This window comes from Pleurodeles waltl, chromosome 3_2 (assembly GCF_031143425.1).
Source record: "Pleurodeles waltl isolate 20211129_DDA chromosome 3_2, aPleWal1.hap1.20221129, whole genome shotgun sequence".
NCBI classification, from domain to species: domain Eukaryota; kingdom Metazoa; phylum Chordata; class Amphibia; order Caudata; family Salamandridae; genus Pleurodeles; species Pleurodeles waltl.
Window position 1 is genome coordinate 74675487 of NC_090441.1, and position 25765 is coordinate 74701251.

General features: G+C 45.5%; 1 protein-coding gene across 1 annotated transcript in view; it reads right to left on the minus strand.

The window, feature by feature from the left end:
- Window positions 1–2178: 2178 nt before the first annotated feature.
- The window catches only part of MLXIPL (MLX interacting protein like), a 656022-nt gene continuing 632435 nt past the window's right edge, over window positions 2179–25765 (minus strand). Inside the window, exon 17 of the mRNA XM_069226784.1 lies at window positions 2179–12521. Within this exon, the coding sequence (XP_069082885.1) occupies window positions 12400–12521 (122 nt within the window). The 3' untranslated portion in view covers window positions 2179–12399. The remainder of the gene's footprint in view (window positions 12522–25765) is intronic.

The window sequence follows — 25765 nt, forward strand, 5'->3', positions numbered from 1 at the left end:
CCATGTTAATTGCCCACCCCACTTAAGAGTGCACAACGAAAATACAATTTTTCATTCCCCGGCAGCTTGTGGACAATATGAATGTTAGAACACTCTCTGTAATCTAGAACGTGAGCAAACAGTGGTGAGTGCCAGCATCCTGACAGGATGAGACAATATGAGAAGGTCGTTAAGAGTCTCAATAAAGGATTGGTGGCTGTCAATTCTAAAAAGGGAACGTAGGTGACCCAGTCTCTAGTCAAATGTTTACATGTCAGTGTTATATTTGCTTCACTTTCTGAAACAGTGAAATGTTGTTTTGCTCATAACTAATAGTGAGAAGTTTTTAAAGTTACAAACAAAGGATATGGCATTTTCGCTGACTTTAACAGTTTTATACTCACACACGTTCTTCTCATACAGCTTTACATTTGCAGAGGACTGTTGTAATGAATGTTAAATCAATGAAATACAGGGATTATATTAAAACAAGCAACTACACATTTGTTCGCTCCTCCAACACGTATCATATTGTGCACTTATCTACCTAGAGTTTCCAATACCATCAAATTTCATTATCTGCAGAAAAGCTAAGTGAAGCAGATGAACAGCTAGGTCTACATACCTCCGAGCAAGATCTTAGACCTTAGATCTTGGTCCTGCTAAGGGATTACCTTGTGTTTTGATAAATGTACACAACAGCAACCAGGTCTTCGAATTTGGAGAATTTGTCATGTACTATAGAATCAATTTTTCCATTGGATATATTGACTGACGTTTTGCCCACAATATACACATTTTGAGCATTGCAGGTGGCTTCCAGGTATGTGCCATTTTTATTCTTATGGCCAGCGACATGTGTGTTATCAATTTCCCTATCAGTTATCTGAAAAAGGACTTGTACCCAAAAAATGATGTATTGATGTACAGAAACATCACATATAAGCTTTATCACCCTTTTTATCACCACATTACCAGCATCCAGGATGGGGGGGAACGGGCGGTAGGGGTGAGGGTGACCAAACATGGTGTGTAACCGAGTCAGGGTCAAATACAATCTTAGCAAGATGTCATAACACATTTTGCGTTTTTAATTCCAGACTGCTGTTTTTTGTGTCATTTATCATTAAATGTTGCATCATTTTTTTATGGAAAGTTAGCTTTTGTGTCAGCAATAAATGAATGTTGGGTTTGGGGTTGCATATAATGGAATTCTGGCTTCTTCACGACCAACAAAGGAAAGCTGACTTATGTGTCACTCATCATGGCTTTTTGGCTCTGTCACCATTAATAGTATTCATGATTCCGTGTCAACAATAATAGAATGCTGGCTTTGTGTTACTTATAATAGAATGTTGGCTTCTACCCTTCGAGTAATGGTACATTGACTTCTGTGTCACCATCAATAGCATGTTGGCTCCTGCTGCAACAATAATGTCACTCTATCATCAGTGCTGCAAATACTGGAATGCAATTTCTGCTTCAATAAAATGTAATGTTGTTTCTGATTCACCAATAACACAACATTAGAATTTTGCTTTTATAATAATGGACATTTTAATTTCAATTATTAAATAGAACAATGGAGTCCAAGTCACCTAGTAGTCATTATTTCTTTATTAGACACTAGTTACACAACATTGGCATCTCATTTAATAGCAATAGGATTTTGGCATCTCCTTTGTTAATAACAAATTGGTAGCATATCCTTCTCTGTCATTAGCAATGACCTATTGGCTTGAAAGAAACACACAGTCAAATGTACAAAATACTATTTCTGCTGGCACAAAAGTGCGTTTAGTGGGGTGGAGGCTGTTGGCAGTTTGGCACCCGCTTGTTGAATGGTTTCATCAACCTAAACATGGATATGATGTGGACACCCACCAATATATCTCACAGAGAAGCAGCTCAGGGGACCTTGGATTTGTATAATTATGAGTGGTCTGTTTATATTAAAATCAAATGGAAGTGATCTTCAAAATGCTGCAGTTTATCGTCAGTTTAAAGGCACGTATCCAGGTGCCCTGACTGTACCTGTGCCCTTTTCACACTCTGCTTCGTTTTTCACCCTCAGCGTTACCGCCCCTTTTCTCCGGCTCTTGCCGGTTCTCCCCGACCCAGCTGCTGCGGCCCCATCCCCCTCGTGCCCCCATTGACCTTTCCCTCCCGCCTCTCAGCTGCTCCTCCCTCCCACCTCCCCTTCTTAATGGCAGCCGCGCCAGAGGCAAGCTCGTCTGCGCCCGTCCACGTCTGGACCGCGCCCACCGCCCGTCCCCCGGGTCCATGCTTCTCCTACCTCCCGTAGCAGCACTACTCCTCATAAGAACTCCATGCCCTCAACCCAGGCCAGCACCCAGCCTGCACCCAGGCCAACCCCAAGCACACACATGGACCATTCACAGGCCACTCATGCCATTTTTCCTGCACTCACACTAATACCAGCAACACCAACTCGCACCGCAATAACACCAAACCCCGCAACCACCTTAACTGCATCCTCCTTAACACCTGCTCTGTCCACAAGCACGCCATCGAGCTTTGGGACCTGCTCACAACATACTCCCCTGACATCGCCTTCCTCACAGAAACATGGATGAACCCCTCATCAGAACCTGACCTAGCCATTGCCATCCCAGAAGGTTACAACATCACTCATAAAGACCGCATAAACAAACCAGGAGGAGGTATCGCCATGATACACAAAAACACCATCAAAATCTCCACCAACACCAACGATACCCTAGACAACGCAGAACACCTACACTTTCTAATACACCTCAACGCCAACACCACCCTTACAGCAACCCTCATTTACAGACCACCAGGACCCCACCCCCATTCTGCGACGCCATCGCAGATACCATCAGCTCCCACGCCCTCACCTCCACAGACTACATACTCCTTGGTGACCTTAACTTTCACCTGGAAAGCACCCATGACTGCAACTCCACAGCCCTGCTGGACAACCTCACAAACTTCCGCCTCAAGCAACTGGTCACCTCACCCACTCCCTCAGCGGGACACAAGCTTGATGCCATCTTCACCTCCAGCAGCCACATCACCTTCACTCACACCACCGAACTCCACTGGACTGACCACCACTGCGTCCACTTCTCCTTCATGAAACCCCTCACCCACCACCAACACACTACACCCTACCGCAAGTGAAACAAGATCTCCAAAGAACACCTGATCACCAACCTCACACAAGCTCCACCTCCCATCACCAACAACTCCAACACTGCCGTCCACAACCTCACACAATGGCTAACAACCTTCTCAGACTCCCTCGCCCCATTGAAAAGAAACAACAACACCCGCACCGTCAAGATCGCCCCCTGGTTCACCACAGAACTCCAAGCTTCCAAACGAGAATGCTGTAAAATTGAGAAAGCCTGGCGCCAAGAACCCTCAATGAGCAATTTCTCTGCCCTCGAAACAGCCATGCACAAACACCACCAACTCATCTGGACCACCAAACGGTCCTTCTACAAAGAACGCATGGGCAACAACACACACAACAGCAAGGAACTCTTTGCCATCGTCAAAGAACTCACCAAACCCCAATCCAGCACCATCGGCCCTCCACACTCCCAAAACCTCTGCAACTCCCTCTCCAACTACTTTCACCTCAAAATCGCAGACATACACAACAGCTTCACAGCATCAGCACCCACCATCACCACCAGTGACACAATCAACAACACAACGTCTTCCCACACCAACCAACTACACACCTGGACCCCCACCAATGACGAAGAAATTGGCAAAACCATGAACTCCATCCACTCAGGCTCCCCTACAGACCCCTGCCCCCACCACATTTTCAACAAGGCCAGCCAAATCATCGCTCCCCAGCTCCGCGCCGTCATCAACAGTTCCTTCGACACCGCAACCTTCCCAGACGTTTGGAAGCATGCCAAAGTCAACACGCTCCTAAAAAAAAACAAAGCACGCTCTTCTCCCCTTCCCCGCAAAGGTCGCTGAGAAGATAGTCAACGCCCAACTGTCTCACTTCTTAGAAGAAAACAACATACTCGACGCCTCCCAGTCTGGAGTCAGCACTGAGACCGCCCTCATCGCCTGCACAGACGACATCAGGACCAGAGTGGACAAGGGCGAGACCGTCGCCCTCATCCTCCTAGACATCTCCGCAGCATTCGACACTGTATGCCACCTGACCCTCCGCGCATGCCTTTTTGATGCCGGAATTTGACACAAGGCCCTAGACTGGCTCACCTCCTTCCTCGCCAAAAGAACCCAAAGAGTTTGCCTCCCTCTCTTCTGGTCTCCAGCCAGCAAGATCATCTGCGGGGTCCCCCAAGGATCCTCCCTCAGCCCCACCCTCTTCAACATCTACATGGCCCCTCTCGCCAACATCCTCCGCCCCCACGGAATCACCATCATCTCTTACGCAGACGACACCCAGCTCATCATCTCCCTCACCAGGAACCCAGCCACTGCCAAGATAAACTTGCACGCCGGACTCCTCGACATCACCAAGTGGATGACAGCAAGCCATCTCAAACTTAACTCAAACAAAACAGAAATCATCATCTTCGGCCCCAACAAGACGGCATGGAACGACTCCTGGTGGCCCACCACCCTCGGACCACCCCCAACACCCACCGCCCACGCACGAAACCTTGGCATCGTTCTAGACTCATCTCTCTCCATGGCCCAGCAAATCAACACCATATCATCCTCCTGCTTCAACACCCTTCGCATGCTACGCAAGACTTTCAAATGGATTTGTGATCGGGCAGTCCCGATCACGTCCTCGGCGCTGGTGGTCACTGATGTGTCGGATGGTTCCGACACTTCATTTCTGCGTCCCCGCGTTACCGAGGGAACGCTCTCTGACGACGGATCGCGTTGCTGAGTTGCCGGGGAAACCCCGGAGGGCTTCCGGGCCGCGGCGGTGAAGAAGGGGTGTGGCCTGATGATCGGGGGTGTGGAAGGAGACGGCGTGAGGAGAGAGACGGGAGGAACAAGAGCCGAACCAGAGAAAGAGAGGAGAAACATTGCCACGCTTCCCAAAGACGAGGAGCTGGATAAGGAGACTGCCGCCAGGAAACCTCAGCTGACGGGACACCCAGGAGCCAGCCACGACCCAGGAGGGTCGTGGCTTGCTAAGGTACGGTCGTTTTGGGACACCAAAGGAAATAATGAGATTAAGAGGGCACTGGGGAAGGGACCTGGGAAGGAGTGAAGGGAGGGCTGGGAGGGATCATAGAGAGCACCTATTGAGGCACAATTAAGTCACAAAACGTGCACTTTTAAGGTTGGTATTTCACCTTACCCTAACTCACTACCAGCACCACCCCACCCTTTCCCCCTTCCCCTTTATTTATAAAAATCCTACGTCCAGATTTAAACGCCCCACTTACCGTAGCGTTTTCCTTCTTTTCCGGTACATCCTCGCTGGAGCCAACCGAGAGACAGAGGGAACGCCAAACTAAGAAGACTGGAGAAAAATACCCAATAAGAAGAGTAGAAGACGACCTCCAGAGACCTTAAAAACCTGTAAACCTAAGGAAAATAAATAAACAACCCACACCTCTTAAAATAAACCACTTACCTGATCACCACAATCTCTCTCCGTTGTATTTATACCGTTCGCTCTGCCACAGTGGTGTCAGAAGTGGGATCGTTGGGTATAACCCAGGGCAATCGAACGGTATATACAATGAGTGAAAGTCCGTCCCTAGAGGATATGATTAAACAACTAGCGGAAGGCCAACGCCACTTGCAGTTGGTATGGGAAGCCCACCAACGAGAGGCCAAAGAGGACAGGGAGGCCTTACAGTCGGCCTTGAAAAGCCAAGCTACGATACTAGCGAACAACCAACTCGTACACGAATCGGCAATGAAAAAACTAACAGAGACAATAGCCGCTAGCAAAGTCCACCCCAATGTCCCCAGTTCGGTGTTACAAAAATATCAGGAGGGAGAAGACCCGGAATCATTCTTTACTAACTTTGAAAGAGTCGCTTCTTGTGCCCAATGGCCAGAAGAAAGATGGGGACAATACGTCGCGCCTTTGCTTACCGGACTCTTGCAAGCCGCGTATCAAGCGGCGAATCCCGGGGGAACAACACCCTACAAAGACATAAAGAACAGTATCTTAGAACGGGTGGGACACAATACAGAATATTATCGAGTTAAATTCCGGAAAGTAAAATGGGGCCCTAATGAGGACCCCCGAACCTTTTATTTCCGTGTTAAAGATTTAGCCCTGAAATGGCTGGGACCTATCGGGAACAGCCGGGAGGAGGTCATACAAACGATTATCCTCGAACAATATTTGGATTCTTTACCCACTCCTACAAAAAACTGGATAAGACAACATCCAAAAGTAGATACGGACATGGCCATTGACTTAGCCTGTGCATACCATCGATCCACCGATGTGAGGAGTATACCATCCAGACCCAACGTAAAACCCGTCTTACCCAACCCCAAACTCCCACAGAGATTTCCTCTAGAAGACCCGGTTCCCCGCAGACTTGGAGAAGGCCCTCCCTTACAGGGACCACAATGTTTTAACTGCGGAGAGTGGGGTCATATAGCTCGTACATGCCCGCGGAAAATAGAAGGGAGCGAACCTATGGAAATAGGAGTGACCAGACGACGTGTACTATGTACAGGAGGGGGAGACATTAAATTTAAGCAAACCCTAAAAATTTTGCGGGCGATCCTTATGTGCTCTCGTCGATTCAGGGTGCAGCCAATCCGTAGTTCGCGAAGATTTAATAGGCCCTATAGATAGGGAAACCAGTCGATGGGTCAATATTTGCTGTATTCACGGCGACAAGGCGCAATACCCCCTGAAAGTAGTCGAGTTAGAGTGGGGAGACTACAGGGATTTACTTCCGATGGGAGTTATGTCTCACCTTATTGAGGAATGTATCATTGGTACCGATTATGACCATTTCCAAGAGCTCCTGGATCACGTTTGAAGTCCCAAATCTTCCCAGGAGTGGTGGATTGAGGCTCCTTTTTCGGGGAGCTCCATTGAATGTCCTTTAACCCGCCGTAAACTGTCACGTCGAGAAAGGCGGGGTGAGCGAGTACAGTTCAGGGCTCATAAAAAACAGGAGCAAACTCAAGGACTTATAGCAGAGACACATGAAGCACCCCTAAGTTTCCATCATCAACAGAGAGAAGATCCTTCCCTCACTCAGGCCTGGAGCTCCGCAAAAACGGAAGAAACTGATGAGGTGGGTCCCTACTTCCTGGTTAAAAGAAATCTCCTCTATAGGGTTACCACTACCCGAACAGGGGAACGCAAACATCAGTTAATAGTACCTGAATCCTATAGGAATCAAGTCCTGACGCTAGCCCACAACCAACCTGGGGGGGGGCATTTTGGGAGGGAAAAAACTGAGGAGTATCTCCTCCGACGGTTTTATTGGCCCGGGGTTTTTGCACAGATTAGGAGGTATTGCTCCCAGTGTCCCAGGTGTCAACTCACCGAACCAGGTAGACCCAAGAAAGCGCCCCTTATACCCCTTCCCATTATAGACATTCCATTCAGCAGGGTGGGGATGGATCTAGTTGGACCCTTAGTGCCTTCCTCTAAAGGTCATGCGTATATATTGGTTATCGTAGACTATGCTACCCGGTACCCCGAAGCCGTCCCCCTGACAAGTATGACAACAAAAACAGTCGCACAAGCAATGATAACGGTGTTCGCTCGAATAGGGTTTCCCCGCGAGATACTGACTGACCAAGGGACCCCATTCATGTCGAATCTCATGAAACAAGTTTGTAACACATTGGGCATTTCCCAAATAAAAACTTCGGTTTATCATCCTCAGACAGACGGATTGGTGGAACGCTACAATCGGACCATCAAATCTCTATTAAAGAAAATAGTCAAGGATTCAGGCAGAGATTGGGACCAAAAATTACCCTTAGTTCTATACGCTATCAGAACCCATGAACAGGCCTCAACGGGACATAGCCCATTCGAACTAGTGTTCGGGCGACAACCCCGTTCCCTTTTAGATAAGGCTGTAGAAACCTGGGAAGAGGAAGCCGAGGGAGAGGGAAGACCGTTGTTGGAATATGTCCACAACTTGAAATCCCATTTACAAGGGCTGTGGGAAGAGGTACGACAGAATATGGAACAGGCCCAAACAATACAAAAACAGCATTATGACAGAGGGAGTAAGTTGCGGACCTTTCAGCCCGACGACCAGGTATTAGTAATGCGCCCCACGTCGGAGCAAAAACTTCTCGCAAGATGGCAGGGTCCTTATCGAGTTGTTCGAGCAGTATCCCCTGTCACTTATCTCATAGAACTAAATACCAATCCTAAAAAGACCCAAATTTATCATGTGAATCTCTTAAAGAAATGGGAAGTAGCAGAGAACGTAGACAATTCAGTAGAAATGGGCCGGTTTTTATATCCCAGTAAAGAACTAGACATAGAGTTCTTCCCTAAGGACCAGCACGAGATTAAAAAAATGCCCGCTATCAATAATTCGTTGACAGGTTCCGAGAAAAAGCAGTTATATTTCTTATTGAGTCAATTTCCACAGGTGTTTTCGGAGACACCAGGAAAGACCTCATTAATCTGTCATAAAATACGAACAACCCCAGGTAAAATAGTCAGATTGCGACCCTACCGTATTCCTGAAGCAAGGAAACAGATCATAGAAGACGAGATACAGAAAATGTTAGCCCTCGGGGTGGTGAAACCCTCTAATAGCCCCTGGCGCTCCCCAGTAGTCCTCGTACCGAAACCTGATGGGTCAGTCAGATTTTGTATCGACTTCCGAAAGCTTAATGAAGTATCTATGTTTGACACCTATCCAATTCCCCGAGTAGACGATGTCCTGGAAAAATTGGGAAAAGCTAAATATATGACCACATTGGACCTAACTAAGGGGTATTGGCAGATTCCTCTGGCCCCAGAGGATAAAGAAAAAACAGCCTTCTTTACCCAATCCGGTCTTTACCACTTTACAGTGTTACCCTTTGGACTACATGGGGCTCCGGCTACCTTCCAAAGACTAATGGATAGGATACTAAAGCCCTTTCACACATTCTCGGCGGCATATTTGGATGATGTCGTCATTTTTAGTGAAACCTGGGGGGATCATCTATACCATCTGCAGCTAATATTCAATACCCTGGCAAAAGCAGGATTAACAGCCAACCCCAAGAAATGCATCTTAGGGAAAACGGACATATCTTACCTCGGATACAATATTAGCCAGGGTACCCTACAACCCCAAACCACAAAAGTGGAAGCCATAAAGAACGCCCCTACCCCTAAAACAAAGAAGGACTTGCGCTCTTTCCTTGGATTAGTGGGTTATTACCGAAGGTTCATACCGGGATATTCCACCCTTGCAGCTCCCCTCACAGACCTCCTATCAAAATCCCACCCTAATCGATTGTTACCTTTCTCAGACCTTCAGATGGCTAGTTTTGAGAGATTGAAGTCCTATCTGACGAAGGAACCGGTATTAATTTGTCCAGACTTCTCCAAACCGTTTCATCTGTACACAGATGCCTCTGATATAGGACTTGGGGCGGTTCTGTCGCAACCTGACGAGGAAGGCAGGGATCACCCTATAGTATTTATCAGCAGGAAACTTTTTCCCAGGGAACGCCATTATCCCATCATCGAGAGAGAGTGTTTGGCTATTAAATGGGCAGTGTAGACAATTGGCAGTATTATCTCCTGGGCCGCCCTTTTGTTCTCTATACGGATCACGCTCCCCTTACCTGGATGGCCGCTCATAAGGATTCTAACTCCCGGATTTTGCGATGGTTCCTTGAACTGCAGCCTTTTTCCATTCAGGTTCGCCACATCCCTGGAGCTCAACTGGGTCCTGCGGATTATTTGTCCCGTTTTCGTTGCTCTTCTTCGGTCCTAGAGCAGGACCGTTCTTGGGATGGGGTGTGTGATCGGGCAGTCCCGATCACGTCCTCGGCGCTGGTGGTCACTGACGTGTCGGATGGTTCCGACACGTCATTTCCGCGTCCCCGCGTTACCGAGGGAACGCTCTCTGACGACGGATCGCGTCGCCGAGTTGCCGGGGAAAACCCGGAGGGCTTCCGGGCCGCGGCGGTGAAGAAGGGGTGTGGCCTGATGATCGGGGGTGTGGAAGGAGACGGCGTGAGGAGAGAGACGGGAGGAACAAGAGCCGAACCAGAGGAAGAGAGGAGAAACATCGCCACGCTTCCCAAAGACGAGGAGCTGGATAAGGAGACTGCCGCCAGGAAACCTCAGCTGACGGGACACCCAGGAGCCAGCCACAACCCAGGAGGGTCGTGGCTTGCTAAGGTACGGTCGTTTTGGGACACCAAAGGAAATATTGAGATTGAGAGGGCACTGGGGAAGGGACCTGGGAAGGAGTGAAGGGAGGGCTGGGAGGGATCATAGAGAGCACCTATTGAGGCACAATTAAGTCACAAAATGTGCACTTTTAAGGTTGGTATTTCACCTTACCCTAACTCACTACCAGCACCACCCCACCCTTTCCCCCTTCCCCTTTAGTTATAAAAATCCTACGTCCAGATTTAAACGCCCCACTTACCGTAGCGTTTTCCTTCTTTCCCGGTACATCCTCGCTGGAGCCAACCGAGAGACAGAGGGAACGCCAAACTAAGAAGACTGGAGAAAAATACCCAATAAGAAGAGTAGAAGACGACCTCCAGAGACCTTAAAAACCTGTAAACCTAAGGAAAATAAATAAACAACCCACACCTCTTAAAATAAACCACTTACCTGATCACCACAATCTCTCTCCGTTGTATTTATACCGTTCGCTCTGCCACAGGATTCCTTTAGAAACAAGAAGAACGGTCACCCACGCCCTCATCAGCAGCAGACTGGACTACGGCAACGCCCTCTACGCAGGGACCACAGCCAAGCTTCAAAGAAAACTCCAGCAAATTCAAAACGCAGCCGCACGTCTCATCCTCAACGTCCCTAGCCACGAACACATATCCACCCACCTCAGATCCCTACACTGGCTGCCCATCAGCAAAAGGATCATCTTTAAAATCCTCGTCCACACTCACAAAGCCCTCCATGACACTGGACCGGCCTACCTCAAAGAACGAGTAAACTTCCACATACCAACTCGACAGCTCCGCTCCGCCGACCTCGCCCTTGCTACAGTCCACCGCATCCAACGCACCACCTCCGGCAGCAGATCCTTCTCCCACCTCGCTGCCAAGACCTGGAATTCCCTCCCCACCAACTTACGCAAGACCCAGGACCTCCTAACCTTCAGAATGCACCTCAAGACATGGCTTTTTGAGCAGTGACAGGCAAACCTCCCTTCCCTCAACAGCGCCTTGAGACCCTAACGGGTGAGTAGTGCGCTTAAGAAAATATTTGATTGATTGATTGAATATATCTCACAGAGAAGAAGCTCAGGGGACCTTGGATTTGCATAATTATGAGTGGTCTGTTTATAATAAAATCAAATGGAAGTGATCTTCAAAATGCTGCAGTTTATCGTCAGTTTAAATGCACGTAGCCAGGGGTTCGAAGTAGGTTTGAAGAGGAGTTTTTGAATATGCTACAACATGTTAGCTCCAATCTACAGAGAGAGCACAGTGTTTGGGTAAGAGCTGCACTCTGCATGTAATCCACCAAGAGGGCTGACTTTGTTGAGAAAGAAACCCGTCACGTATCCTATAACACACCCCTTATATTTTTCCTTGCATGATTTTTAAAGCACTTGTTCCATTAAGGTTCATCCCCATTTGCTTTAGAACTGCAAGAGTTTCGATTGAGGCACTAGGTGCTGGAAACATGCATTGTTTTCTAAGATGTGGTAGCCACAACCATCGATGAAAAGAAGAAAAGTCAAAGGACAAAATCTTTGCCTGATCTTCTCTACAATCTGTACGTAGAGGAATCTTTACATGCTATTTGATGAACAGAGGATCCGTGAGAGAATGTACATATGTTAACTATTAAGAGGTGCTTGCAACCAGTCCTCTTGAGTGATGAATTATTAGTGAGCCTCGCATGTAAAGTGACTTGGTGAGATGATGCTTATGATGATGACAGTGCTGACTTGTTAAGACTACAGAATTGGTCTGATGTCCAGGAATTCCAGTGGTCTGCACACCACCTCTATGATCCTCCTCTTTGGTATGTGTAACTGCAGAATACCTTACTCAATACCATCATACCTCTCCAGGCAGACTTCCTTACAGCTAAACAGCGTTCCTTATGTGTACAATCATGATAATGATTTCTCCCAGTAGGTAGGTGGAACGCTGCCCTCCAGGCACCAGCTGTGAATTCTTTGCAGCTCACTGTTTATAAGTTTTATCTCCATCATGCATATGATGTCGCTGCAACACTCCGACTGAGAGCCTGGTGTGGAGGGATACTGCTGTGACTACTACTTCTGCTGTCACTGTTGCCTTGAGTGACTATGAGAAGCTATTACTGTGGTTCCGTCTGGTCACTGCCTGGGCTGCCTGCTCTGGGACCAGGGTTGGGTCAGACAGGATGGAGGTTGAGGTACTGAGCTCACGGAGCGAGGCCAGAACTGCTGCAGAAAGAAAAAGAAAAAAAAATAATAAGCAACATTATTAATGGATACATCTACATTTTGCGAAATGTGAGCATCTTATCAGAAGACAGAGAAGATCAGTCAAGGGCAGGGGCGAGGGTGTTTAGGTGTTACACCCCCTAATACATTTATTTTCTGGTAAATAGTTGGATACAATTGCTTTCAGTTGGGTATGGTGAGGTCTCTGTTGGATTTCACCAAGAATTTTTACATACACGCAGACAAATACGCACACAAACTCTCCCTTTCTCTGTTTCGAGTGTCTTCAAATATGTTCGTAAGTTAACAAGACTGTGCTTTCCCTCACTTAGTATCCCCACCAACCTGTTTTCCTCTCCCTTTCCACTGCCACTGAGGCCAGTGCCATGCACCCTGCAGTCATGTAATGTATTTTAACATTATTTTCCAGCGTGATTGTTGGAAAATTTGAAGCTCACACTCCCCCAATCTTACTGAGCAAGCTACGCCCCAGTCAAGGGATCTATACAGTGTTTCACACCACCTAGTCCTAAAGTGTGACAAAACAGTAGTCAATCTGAAGCACACTGAGCTCCTTCACCAATAACCCTGGTAATCATTATCTGGGAGTCAGAACCAAGCAATGGGGGTAAGGAAAATACAAACAAGTTGAACAAATGGTCTACATGCTTCTCACTGCAGTGCTTTCACACAATAGTGATGGGTCCATTTACATTTCTTGTAGCTCATATCACTCCTATAAGTCGGTTTCTCCAAAACCAGTATCACTCACATCCAGGTTGGAATATTTGTCTCAGGGCACAAGCCCTAACCATGGATGATTGAGGCCAAATTAAAAGAGCATGCATCCTATAGGATGGAGTTTCTTGCACATTTTATAGGCATCACCCCATTTTCCTTTTTTTAACAGTGTTTTGGATTGGCACCTGATCTTGTTGGCTACATAACTTAGGGTTGGCTACTATGGCCCGTTAAGTGACACCACCAGAGGCATCAGTACAAAACTATGAAGGTTTTAACCAACAAGTTTGAAGAAACCATGCCCTTGAAATTAATAGTGCAACGGGTAAAGGAAGGGTCTAAACTCACAGAAATAAGTACAATATATTATTTTGGGATGATTTAAGCAACAGCAATCGGACCTGCCATAATATTTTTTTTTTTTTAGTTGACAACCATGTGTGATACTTCTTAAAATCATGCTCTCTATGCTGTCGATGGTATAAGTGGGGAGAAGGGTGCACCATACTAAACTCCAATTTACACTTTTGAAACAAGTAACACCAAATCTCTGGACAGAAGCCTTCAGTGATGCAGAGATGAAATTAACAGTGCCTTATGAGCACAAGAAGATGCGCTTGTTCTTAAGATGGAGGCACTGCAACAAAATCTTACTCAGGAGTGTCTGCTAAGTGTCTGGCATGCTTCCTAGTAAGTGACCTTCAGCATCAAGCCTCTATCTTCAAACCTGCTGCAGCTCTCTGGCCTACGAGTAATGCTTGCTACAGGCATTATGAAGCTTGAGGCTGCTTTAGGTCATTGTCTCCTTTTCTGAAATAACAACTACTTACTAGTGAATATTAAGTTTTACTGTTTCATTTCCATGTAACTGCTTCAAGAGGTAGCGCCGGAAATGTTGCAGTTAATATAAACCTATTTATTTTTAGAGGTTCTATAGTATTTCATGTCAGTGATGTTTTAAATGTCTAGCATCCATCAAATACTTACACATCAACTGAGGTCTTACAACTACTGCACAACCCATTATTACGTTTGTGCCTGACCTACAGTATGGCTATCTATCTATCTAGTAGTTATAGTGAAGAACATGTTTCCATAGGAAAATAATTTTCTTGTTTGCTAATTACTTTCTCACTGTTTGACGAATCTTCAAGAAATTTGCCAATTTAAAAAAAAAGTTCACTCAGCTCCTTCCTGTAAAGTTTTGGGGTGATCCGTCAAGGAGGAGGGGATGTCCTAAAACAAGTTTTCCCTATTAATTTTCCTATAGACACAGCTACAGCTAAAGGCAGAACGGAAATACACCAAATTTGTCAGAAAGCAAGCCCCCCCCTGCCCAATCTCCGCCCTGGAGTCCGGCCTAATTTTTTTTTTCGGGGGTTGGGTGGGGGGAATGGTTGGGGGTACACAGTTGGAGGACTGTGCGGCCCCCCTTCACAGGCCGAGGACCCCATCCCCCGGGGCCCCTATACTTTTTTGGGGGGGGGAGGGGTGCCCAAAAGCACTTCCCTCCCTAGGCTGATCTCAGCCCTGGGGACCCCATTCCAAGGGGCCCTTGCTGTCCCCCTTCCCAGGCCAATCTCAGCCCTGGGGACCCCATCCCCTGGGGCCCGGCCTATACCTTTAAAAACAGTCCCCTCGCCTCCGGGGTTCAGCCATGTGACTTGTGTGCCCCCACGGGCTCACAGCTGCAGCTAAGTCACAGCAAACAGCTATTTCCCGGGGATGGGCACCCTTGGACATAGTAGGAGCCGGCCCCAGGGGGTGGCAGCCCCCAGGACCATCAGTGGCTCCACGAGGGGGACCAACGTGCATAGCCCCAGGGAGGTGGTGGTCTCCATGTCCGTAGGTGATCCGAAATGGACCCTCTTTATATTTTTTATATTTTGCCCTGGGGAGGTGGTGGTCCCTGGGGCTGCCGGGGGAAGGACGCATGGCCCCTCACATACATATATATGATAGCCCTGGGGAGGTTAGCATAGATTTAACAATGGCCCCCGCATAGATTTAACAATAGCCCCAGGGAGGTGGTGGTCCCCTGGGCTGACGGGGGATAGGGGGGAGCAGGCGGCTCCCATTTAAAATTTAAAAAAATGCCCCCGGGACCTGGCCTACCCAGGGGCTTATTAAAAAAACAAGCTTTTTTTTTTTACATTTTTCCCACGAATTTGCAAAAACTTTGCAAATTCACGGCACATTAAAAAAACAAAAACATTTTTTGCTCTGGCGGGGTCGCTCTGGGACTTCAGGCTGACTCTACCTTGGCCCCTTGTCATTTTTTACACTTCAGCCGAGTCCCAAGATGGCTGCCAACACTTCCTGATTTGCCATGCACAAACTCCTAATCTCCGCGAAGTTGTCGCGGCCAGAGATATACAAATTTGTTTTCCCTTTACCCTTTCCCTACGGATATACATCAAATAAGCGAACGCACAATCTGCGTCCCGAAAGCTAGCTTTCTGACAAATTTTGTCCAATGAATCGGGCTGTAGCCTTGTTCAAAATCCTATGGGAATTAACATGGAATATGCAACTTTTATGACCCCCCCTTTTTCTCGGCCCCCGCTTGACATTATCACTCCAAAACATTACGTGTGCAACAAAAATCACCGGCACACTTTCTTTTTTGGGGGGGGGAGGGGGGAATTTCATGAAGATTCGTCAAATGGTGCCAAAGATATATACAAGTCAAAAAACTTTTTTCTGTGGAAACATGGTCCTAACTATAACTACCTAGTGGCGACCACCACTGGGTAATAATATATCTTTCTTTAGATGGCTTATGACACAAAACATATCCATATGCTTTTCTAACAACGAGATGTAAGTGAAATGTTAATATAATCCAGCACATGCCACAGTTTAAAGTTTTTTTGTAAAACTATCAAATAGCAGTTTCTAAGCTACAGTCACATGGTCGGGCACATTTTTATTTTTGAGTTTGACAGCGCAGCTTTCACAAAGACCTAGTGCCAACAATATTCATAGACTGGGCTTAGGCCTTTTACATTTGCAATCACTGGCTTTCTTCGTCTCCAGTAGAATGCTTGCATTTAATGACAATTCAAACTCTATGTCTGCTCATGTAGTATCTATCCTACGTGCCTCATTCTAACATACTAAACATACAAAAGCTGCATGCCTACTAAAACCAGACATATTGGCTTTGACACTGCCTCCTGCATTTAACATGTGAGAAAGAAAACATCCTCTAGAGGACTTCCACACTTCTTTTCCTAACCTCCGAAGAGAGGCCAGCTTTATTTGAATGAGTTCAATACATTAATCCAACACTCATGCAATTTGTTTAAAGTACTACCGTTGTGTACCATCTTTAAATACCTGAACGATGTTAATGGTAGGACTACAAAGTCCTTTCCACAACTGCCTCACATAAAGAGTAAACACAGAGGCTCATATTGGTAAACCTCATCAACAGTTCTACGTTCAAGTGTCCAGAAGGATTTTGTCCTCTACTCCCCCAACTCAAAGACTTTGGGAGTCATTACGAGTTTGACAGACGGAAAAGGCCATCAGCCAAATTCCCATGGTCAGGTTACCGCCAGTGCGGTCCCCTTCCCGTGGGCCACATTACGAGTTTCCTGCTGGGTCAGCGAGCGGAAACAGAGTTTCCGCCTGCTGGCCCAGCAGGAAAGAGCCTACAACATTGACACCAGCTCATAATTGAGCCGGCAGCAATGTTGTGGTGCATAGGAGCCACCATCACCCATCGCAATTTTCACTGTCTGCAAAGCAGACAGTAGAGCGCAACAGGGCTGGCCATGGAGGGCCCTGCACTGCCCGTGCCAAGTTCATGGGCAGTGCAGGGCCCCCTGCACCCCGTCACCACCAGCCTTTACATGGTAGGGCAACTGCCATGTAAACGCCGCCAGGGGGGGAAGGTTATAATCCGCAGGGCAGCGCTACTTGCAGTGCAGCCTGGCGGATTGGGACCGCCGGCACCGTCAGGCCGTTGGGCGGTGCACATTGGTGGCAGTCTGACCGCCACTTCGGCCCTGGCAGTCTGAAGACTGCCAGGGTCGTAATGACCGGCTTTATGTGTAGATTATTTAATTTCAGATCTTTACTTCCACGCAGCCTCTGCAGTGGATGTTAAAAACTGTATTTCTGGAGTCTAGTAATTCCTTGTATGCTGTCTCACTTATCAAATGAGTGTTAATGGATGCCCTTGCCAGGCAAATTAGAAAAAGGATTCAGAGGTCCCAAATGGCAGGAATGGGCAACCACCAGCCTAACCAAACATGGTTCTTGGCTTACACATGCGTTGTTTCTTGAGGAAGTATTACTAACTGCGAGCCTGTAGAGTGCAAACAAAGCGGTTCATGTAGTAGGCTCCAGTGAAACATTCAAACTCATTTAAAGCAATGTTCCCTGTGAGGAACTGTTATGGAAAATACTGGCTGTTATTCATCTGGTACTAATGGCTTCTGAAACAACTATTCCTGTGCTTTAGAAAGCCAAAAAAACAAAACATTGGTAAGAAAAATAGTGATTTGTGGTTGGGCCCTGAGAGGATGCTGAACATCGATGAAGAGTGAGGGCATGACAGAAGATTGGGAAACACACCTCATAATTTATCAGGCAAGGTAAACAGTTACGGACAATTGTCTAGTACAAGTGATGTGTTAGCAACTCCTAACTGTCATATGTTACTGAGGGACAAACCATAAAGGGTTTGAGTATGTTTGTGCCCTTTTATGTTGTCGAATTTAAGATTCACAGTCAAAGAGCTAACCCTTAATCTGTTTATGAACATAACCATGGGATCTTTTTTCATTCCTTACTAATAGAAATTCAATGTTTTTGACCCTAGTTATATTGTGTGTTTGCTCCCTAACTCTTGATGCTTATCACTGCAATGAGATCCAAGCATCTGCTTTCTTCATAGCATGATGTTGACTGATACTCTTGAATTTCCTATCTGTGGTACTTGCTCACTTATATACAGTACATTTATATTTGCACTGCCTAATTATCTAGGTGATACGAGATCCTCTGTGAATCCATTAGTTGGGTACTAAAATATTTTCTTTAATAAATTCTTTCTCAAAAACTCATTTCCATATATATCATCCTTGTTATGGAGTATAGGTGTTTTGGTGTTTAAATATTATTGTGACCGTTGTTAAATTATTATTTTTTCCTTTATTTGATCATTTGTTATGAGACTACTTCATGTTTCTTGATACACAGAAGAAAAGATGTTGATGCCTTATTTAACTTTCTCAAGAACTGGAGAAACATAACTGATAAAACCCACTATGTTCTCCTTATATTTAAGGCACACATTTTTTTAAAATAATAAATGTACTAAAATAGAGGTATATTAGAATGAGTCACATGCTTCTAGATATTATACATATATTCAAGTTGTTCGGAATAGCCGTGCTAGAACTCTTATTTTAGTATTAATGAACACAACCGTTAGCATACAGCACTGTTAGAAATATTTGCTAATGTCGTCCAACAATTAGACAAATCACAAAAATCTCTATATTTAACAGATTACAAGAGATTATTTGGAAGATGCTAATTTGAATAACTTTTAAGATATAGATAATTTTGTGTACATTACTTAGGTTAAAAGCATTTTGTTATATGACAAACATTTTAGTGCAATAATGCAGTAATGTAATGTTTTTCTTGTAATATGTATATGTACACTGTATGTTCTTATTATTAAAGAGGTATTATATATTCTCTTTTTTTGTTTTTTAATGTAGCTTGTTAGATGTAAACAGCCCTGAAGCAGCCGCTAATTATTATCTAATTATCTAATGTAAACTGTATCTGATGAAAAACAATTTAAGATCTATTTTCTAATAAAATGAATTATTGAAACACATGTATATTCTAGATTAAATGTATTTATAGATAAACATGCAATGAACCAGTAAAATGATCTTGAATACTCCCCACCTAACAATAGGTATCGTCTGGATATTTATTATATTTCTCTGAACACTGACTAGTACATCACCCTTCTTATTAACACCAATTCCGTGCTTCTATTAGAAGCTAACACAATGATGCAAACTGAGATGGCACACCAAATGTTACCCTCTTCGATATCCGAAGAGACAACTATTCTTATGTACAAGTAACAACCAGCTCTTCCTCTTGTGCAATAATTTCACGCTCATATTTCTGCATCACCATTATTTTAGTTAACTTGTGTTCAGAACAGTGATCTCTGTTGTTTTTGTTTACTCTAGACCATTCCTTGTGAGGCAGATTGGAATATATGATGGTACTGCAATGGTTCACGCATAATTCTACTCTTCCAGTGTCCACATCTTTTTATATCTGCTACTAAGATTCATGACTCACTGATCTGTGACAATTGTTAATTGGATGGATTACAACTTGCGCTGACTCACTCGCCCCTCTTAGAAGAAACATCACCACCCGCAACATCAAGAATGCCTCCTGGTTCAGCACTGAACTCCAAGCCTCCAAGCGTGAATGCCGCAAAACAGAGAAAGCTTGGCGCCAGGAACCCTCAACAACCAATTTCTCCATCCTCAAAACCACCATACGCAAACATCACCAACTCATACGTACCACCAAAAGGGCTTACTAACCTCACACAACAGCAAGGAACTCTTTACCATCATCAAAGAGGTCACCAAACCCAAAGCCGACAACATCGACCCCACAAACACACAAAAACTCTGCGACTCCCTCTCCAACCACTTCCACCTCAAAATCTCAGACATAAACAACAGCTTCACACCACCAGCACTCACCACCTCCACCACAGACACGACCAACAACAACTCACCCCCCCAACCTACTACACCCCTGGGCCCCTACCAACGACAAAGAAACCGAAAAAACAATGAATTCCATCCGCTCAGGCTCCCCATCGGACCCCTGCCCCGACCGCATCTTCAACAAGGCCAGCCCAACCATCGCAACCAAGCTTCGTGCCGTAATAAACAGCTCTTTCGACGACGCCACCTTCCCAGACTCCTGGAAGCACGCAGAAGTCACTGCACTCCTGAAAAAGCCCAAAGCAGACCCTGATGACCTCACCAACTACCGCCCAATTTCTCTTCTCCCCTTCCCCACCAAGGTCGCTGAGAAGTTAGTGAACACCCGCCTGTCTCACTTCCTAGAGGAAAAATACGCACTCGACGCCTCCCAGTCTGGATTCCGCAAGAACCACAGCACTGAGACCGCCCTCATCGCCTGCACTGACGACATCAGAACCAGAGTCGACAAGGGCGAGACCATTGCACTCATCCTCCTGGACCTCTCCGCAGCCTTCGACACGGTCTGCCACCAAATACTCCGTACACGCCTCTACAACGCAGAAATCCGACAAAAGGCCCTGGACTGGCTCGCCTCCTTCCTCGACGAAAGAACCCAGAAAGTCCGCCTCCCTCCTTTTCACTCCCCAGCCACCAAGATCATCTGCGGAGTTCCCCAAGGGTCCTCCCTCAGCCCCACCCTTTTCAACATTTACATGGCTCCGTTCGCCAACATCCTCCGGAAACCCTACCACTGCCAAAGCCAACCTCCACACCGGACTCCTTGACACTGCCAAATAGATGACAGCAAACCACCTCAAACTAAACTCCAACAAAACCGAAATCATCATCTTCGGCCCCAACAAAACAATATGGGACGACTCCTGGTGGCCCACCGCCCGAGGATCACCCCCAACACCCGCCACCCACGCAAGCACCCTCAGCATCATCTTAGATTCATCCATGACCCAGCAAATCAACGCCATCACCTCCTCCTGTTTCATCACCCTCCGCATCCTGCGAAAAACCTTCAAATGGATAGCCATAGAAACCAGAAAGACCATCACCCATGCACTCATCAGCAGCAGGCTAGACTACGGAAACGCCCTCTACGCCGGCACCACAGTCAAGCTTCAGGGAAAACTCCAGAGGATCCAGAACGCAGACGCTCGCCTCATCCTGGACCTCCCACGCCATGAACACATCTCCTCCCACCTCAGATCCCTTCACTGGCTTCCTATCGACAAAAAGATCATCTTCAAAGTCCTCATCCACGCACACAAATCCCTCCACAACACTGGACCAGCCTATCTCAACGAAAGAGTGAACTTCCACTCGCCACCTCTGCTCCGCCGACCTCACACTCTCCACAGTCCCCCCTAATCCAACGCGCTGCCGCCGGAGGCAGATCCTTCTCCTACCTCGCCCCCAAAACCTGGAACTCCCTCCCCACCAACCTCCGCAAGACTCAGGACCTCCTGTCTTTCAGAAAACACCTCAAGACATGGCTCTTCAAACAGTAATCGGCAGCCCCCCCCACTTCCTTTTTTCTCCCCCCGAGCGCCTTGAGACCCTTACGGGTGAGTAGCGCGCTCTATAAATTTTTGGATTGATTGATTGATTGATTAATTAATAAACCTTTTCTGATAATATTTTGCTAAGTTCTGAAATACTATGTGGCCTAAGTCCAGAGAAGTATTGTTTTGGAGCAAAATAAAAGTAAATTTTCCTTCCAATGTGACACATGTTGGTACTTTAATTTATTTCAACAAGTTACCAAAATATGATAGTTTTTATGGTGATGCGTATATAATGACACTAGGAATTCTGCATGCGCTACATGCAGGGGCATTCACCGCATCACTAAACGCTCATCTTCTTAAACAGCTGCCCACTATGCTCGATTTCAGCCTAGAAAGTGGAGCCTGGAGGGCGTCAGATAGAACACATTTGATAGATGTTTGATAGCACTTTGAATTGTCCTTTCACAATTTAGACTGTAAACCACTGGTTTAAAGTACTGCTGTCCCAAACTCTAGTTCTTTTCAAGTTATAGAGTTTACATCACTTCTGTTGCACATATGGGTGTAATCCAACTAAAGCAGTTCATCATATTACCCTGATTAATCCCCAACCATTTTTTGATATAATGACATTTTTTGGGATACTGGACATTTGGATTATTCCACTGTGGTCCTCTAACTCTAACTTGTGACATTTTTCACTACCTCTTTATCAACTGAGCATTGAATCACTGAATGATAACACGACAGCTCCCTGACTTTCATTTTTCATAATTCCAGTATCAAATAACTCTGTTTCTTCACTTGCACGCTAAACTCTTGCATACTACGTATGGTGCCCCGACTTCCGCATTTCATGACAATGCTTACTGTAAGGGTCTTAAGAGTCCTTCTCTCATACAGCAATCACTACTTTGGGCTACCTATGAAATAACAATGAGGGATATACTGATCTCCATAATTGTACATACTTACAAGACAGCTATCTCCATAATAGACTACCAGAAATCACCTCCATTGGTACAATGGAATATTCCTTTAATTTTGAGCAGAATCGACTCCTGCACACAATAAGTACAATATGCCCTAGAATCTTTGTTATATACTTACTAAGCTGGCCAGAGGAATGTTTATTTATATATATTAATGGACATTGAATCTGCCACCTACTGCAATTACCTACACTTTTCCCTGCACACAGCACTTACAATGTATTCCATGGTATAGGTGTTGTGTACCAGTCCCCCAGTCTCCTGAAGAATGAGGGCAAAAGGGTTTAGGTGAGTATTAATAAAGCACTGTGTGCTACATTTGGTGTGATCACACAAGTAAAGTGTTTTTACGGTAAAAGATACTAAATGCATTATTATGTGCTGTTTGCTCTTTACTTGTATGAACATTACTATCTTGTTATCTTTCTCTTGGATACAGGGACTCAGACTAAAAATAGAAAAGGTACTAATTCCCTTTCTTTTAGTAGGTTAAGGGAACCTTGTATAATATAAAGATAGGTAGGGTTTTGTGATCAAGAAGAAAGCCCCAGGATGCCAGTCACCACAACAGAGCTTACACATGTCGACCTCAGAAAGACTGTGAGGAAGATATCATAATAAATACCTTGCTACCCCCACTTCTTGATATGATTTTAATTTTGAATGTAATATGGTACTGTAAATTTCAATAATACTATTGCTTCTGAATATACCTATCTTAATAATTTGTTTTAGCAGACATTATGGAGACTGCATTTTAGCCACCTTACTCTTAAACATACATGAAAAGACTCAAAGAGCTTATGATGATCCCACCTAGCACTATGAAGGTACTGGCAAAGAAACAACCTCAATGATGAAGCATGCCACCTAGTGTTAGTGAGGAATTGCATCCTTTTTGAGTAGCTTCCTCTATTGACTGTATGTCTATCATACCAGGGATCACTGACAAATGTGGCTACACTACAACTAATTGAAAATCATATAAACGGCGTTTCTAGGAGCACCATTTGTGGTTCCTGGAAAGAGATAGAGCCTACCAGTCCTTTTTTGATCAAGCCTACAAAACAGCGCAAGCTGTCTCGTTTCAAAATACCTATTGTGGGTTTACCAAGAAGTCACACAGACTTACAGCCCGCCCACTGCTTATCGTTGGTTGGCGTTGTCAGTCTCATTGGCATTCTTCTTATTCACTGGCTGTCCTTGTCCCAACTTATCCATCTTGTATTTGTCCCTCCTGTGGGGCATCACCTCTTTACCATCTCTCTAGCTGACTGGCTGGCTTCTATCTTTCACTGCTCACTTTGAGGGATTTCTTTCTTTTTGATTAAGCATTTTATGAAAGTGTACGTATTTTACAGCTCTCCCTCTGTGTTTTCCATTCATATACCCACCCCAGTGCTCCATATTCCTAACTTGTGTACTTGCCTTACCACTCTGTGTTTATTCTCACCCATGTAGGCTTCTTTCCTGTTACCGGTGTTGCTGTCACTTTTATGTACTTTTGGGTCTCTGCTGTGCTTCTACCCCACCTCAGTGCTTTGTGTTCTTCACTACACACTGTTCTTTCCAGGCGTGCTTTTTCCCAGTCCTGTGCTTCTGTCGCCCTCTTGAACTGCTTTTTCTCTCCATGCTCCCCTACTTGACTCATTCACATCTCCATAACCACTCCCAACTTGACGGTCCTTTGTATTAAAAAAGAAATCCGATCCAAGTGGCATACCCCACCTTGGATCTATAAATAAAAAAGTAAAGCAAATGGCACCAGCATCATTCCACTGATTCATTCATACGTTCTGACACATGCGTTATCAACCAGGTATATGCCAGTAAAATGACACAACCACCAGCAGCATTCAAGTCTTCTCGCCTTATTTATTTTCTGACTATGCTGCACAGAGGTGGGAAAAAAACCAAATGCTGTAGCACGAGACCTGTTGGTTTTGCTAATACTTGATGTATTTCTGCATGTAAGTGGGTAGGTGTACTGAGCTAAGCTCTCTAAAATTCTCTAATTTCCCTTTTTTAGTCTGTATTATTTATGTGGGAACAAATTCCTGCCAAGTACGTCTTACACTTATTCACTTGTAAGGTTAACTTAGGCAGGTGTTTGGAGAAAGACATGACCTCATTCATAAGCACGTTAGAGTGCTGGTGCCTTTGGGCAGCAGCCAGTGGGAGAATCCTAACCAACTGTTTTTGTTTTGGTATAGATTACCTGTAACACCTAGGTTATATCTGAAGAGAAACCTATGTGAGAAAAGAGTTGAGAACAATACTTAATGATTTGCCCTTAAGGACATGGGAGCCCTGCTCACTCAGGGGGCTATGTTGCTGCATTTCAAGCTTATATGTTGAGTGATGAAACCACCAACCAGCAGCCAACATCTCTAGCACCTCAAGACCCTCATGGATGATTTGCCGCGCTTTATAAATGTTGATTGATTGATTGAGATGTGGTGCAAACCTGTCCATGTCAGATAATGTTATATTTATAGAGCGTGTATAGCCACATGCTCATTCCCAAAAAATGATCTTTCACCCTATTGCTCATCCCGCACCTGAGGGGTGAGGTGGGAGGAATGGAGAGACTGAAACAGGTTTAGGCATCTAATAAATAATCAGGACACTCGATTCTCCTGTAACGTATGGGCTCCCAATCCACAGGCCGCCATTCTGTCCTTCAATGCATCATGGTACATAAGGATGCTTGCACTCTTAAAATAGAACTACATACAGCAAATAGCACCAAGACCCTGTGTAACCTTGTGAATGGATGCACCTACTCACTGGGGACCAACTGCTTCGACTCCCTACTTTTCATCACCTCCTTCTCCATTAACCTACGTGCCTAGGTCACTGGATCTCTGCTGGATGACTGCATTCATAAACACTTCACAGCACATCTTGCCAGACTCCATCCTCACTCTGGTAGCATTCAATTTGAAAAATACAGGTACTGGTTCACTATTTTCTGTTTCTTCTTTCTCTTTTGCAACCATGGTGTAAACTGGGAGAGAGGTCTCACCTCATTACCCCACCAACATCTGGGCCATGGCAATGGTACCATACTTGGCTGACTATCACGAACAGATGACCTCCTCCAAGTACAGGAGCAGAATGCTGGTCAGTCCTCTGTCTTCCAAACTATGGTCCCAGAAAAACACCTCCTTCCCATGCTCTGTACCTAGCACAATACTGGTTGGTGTGGA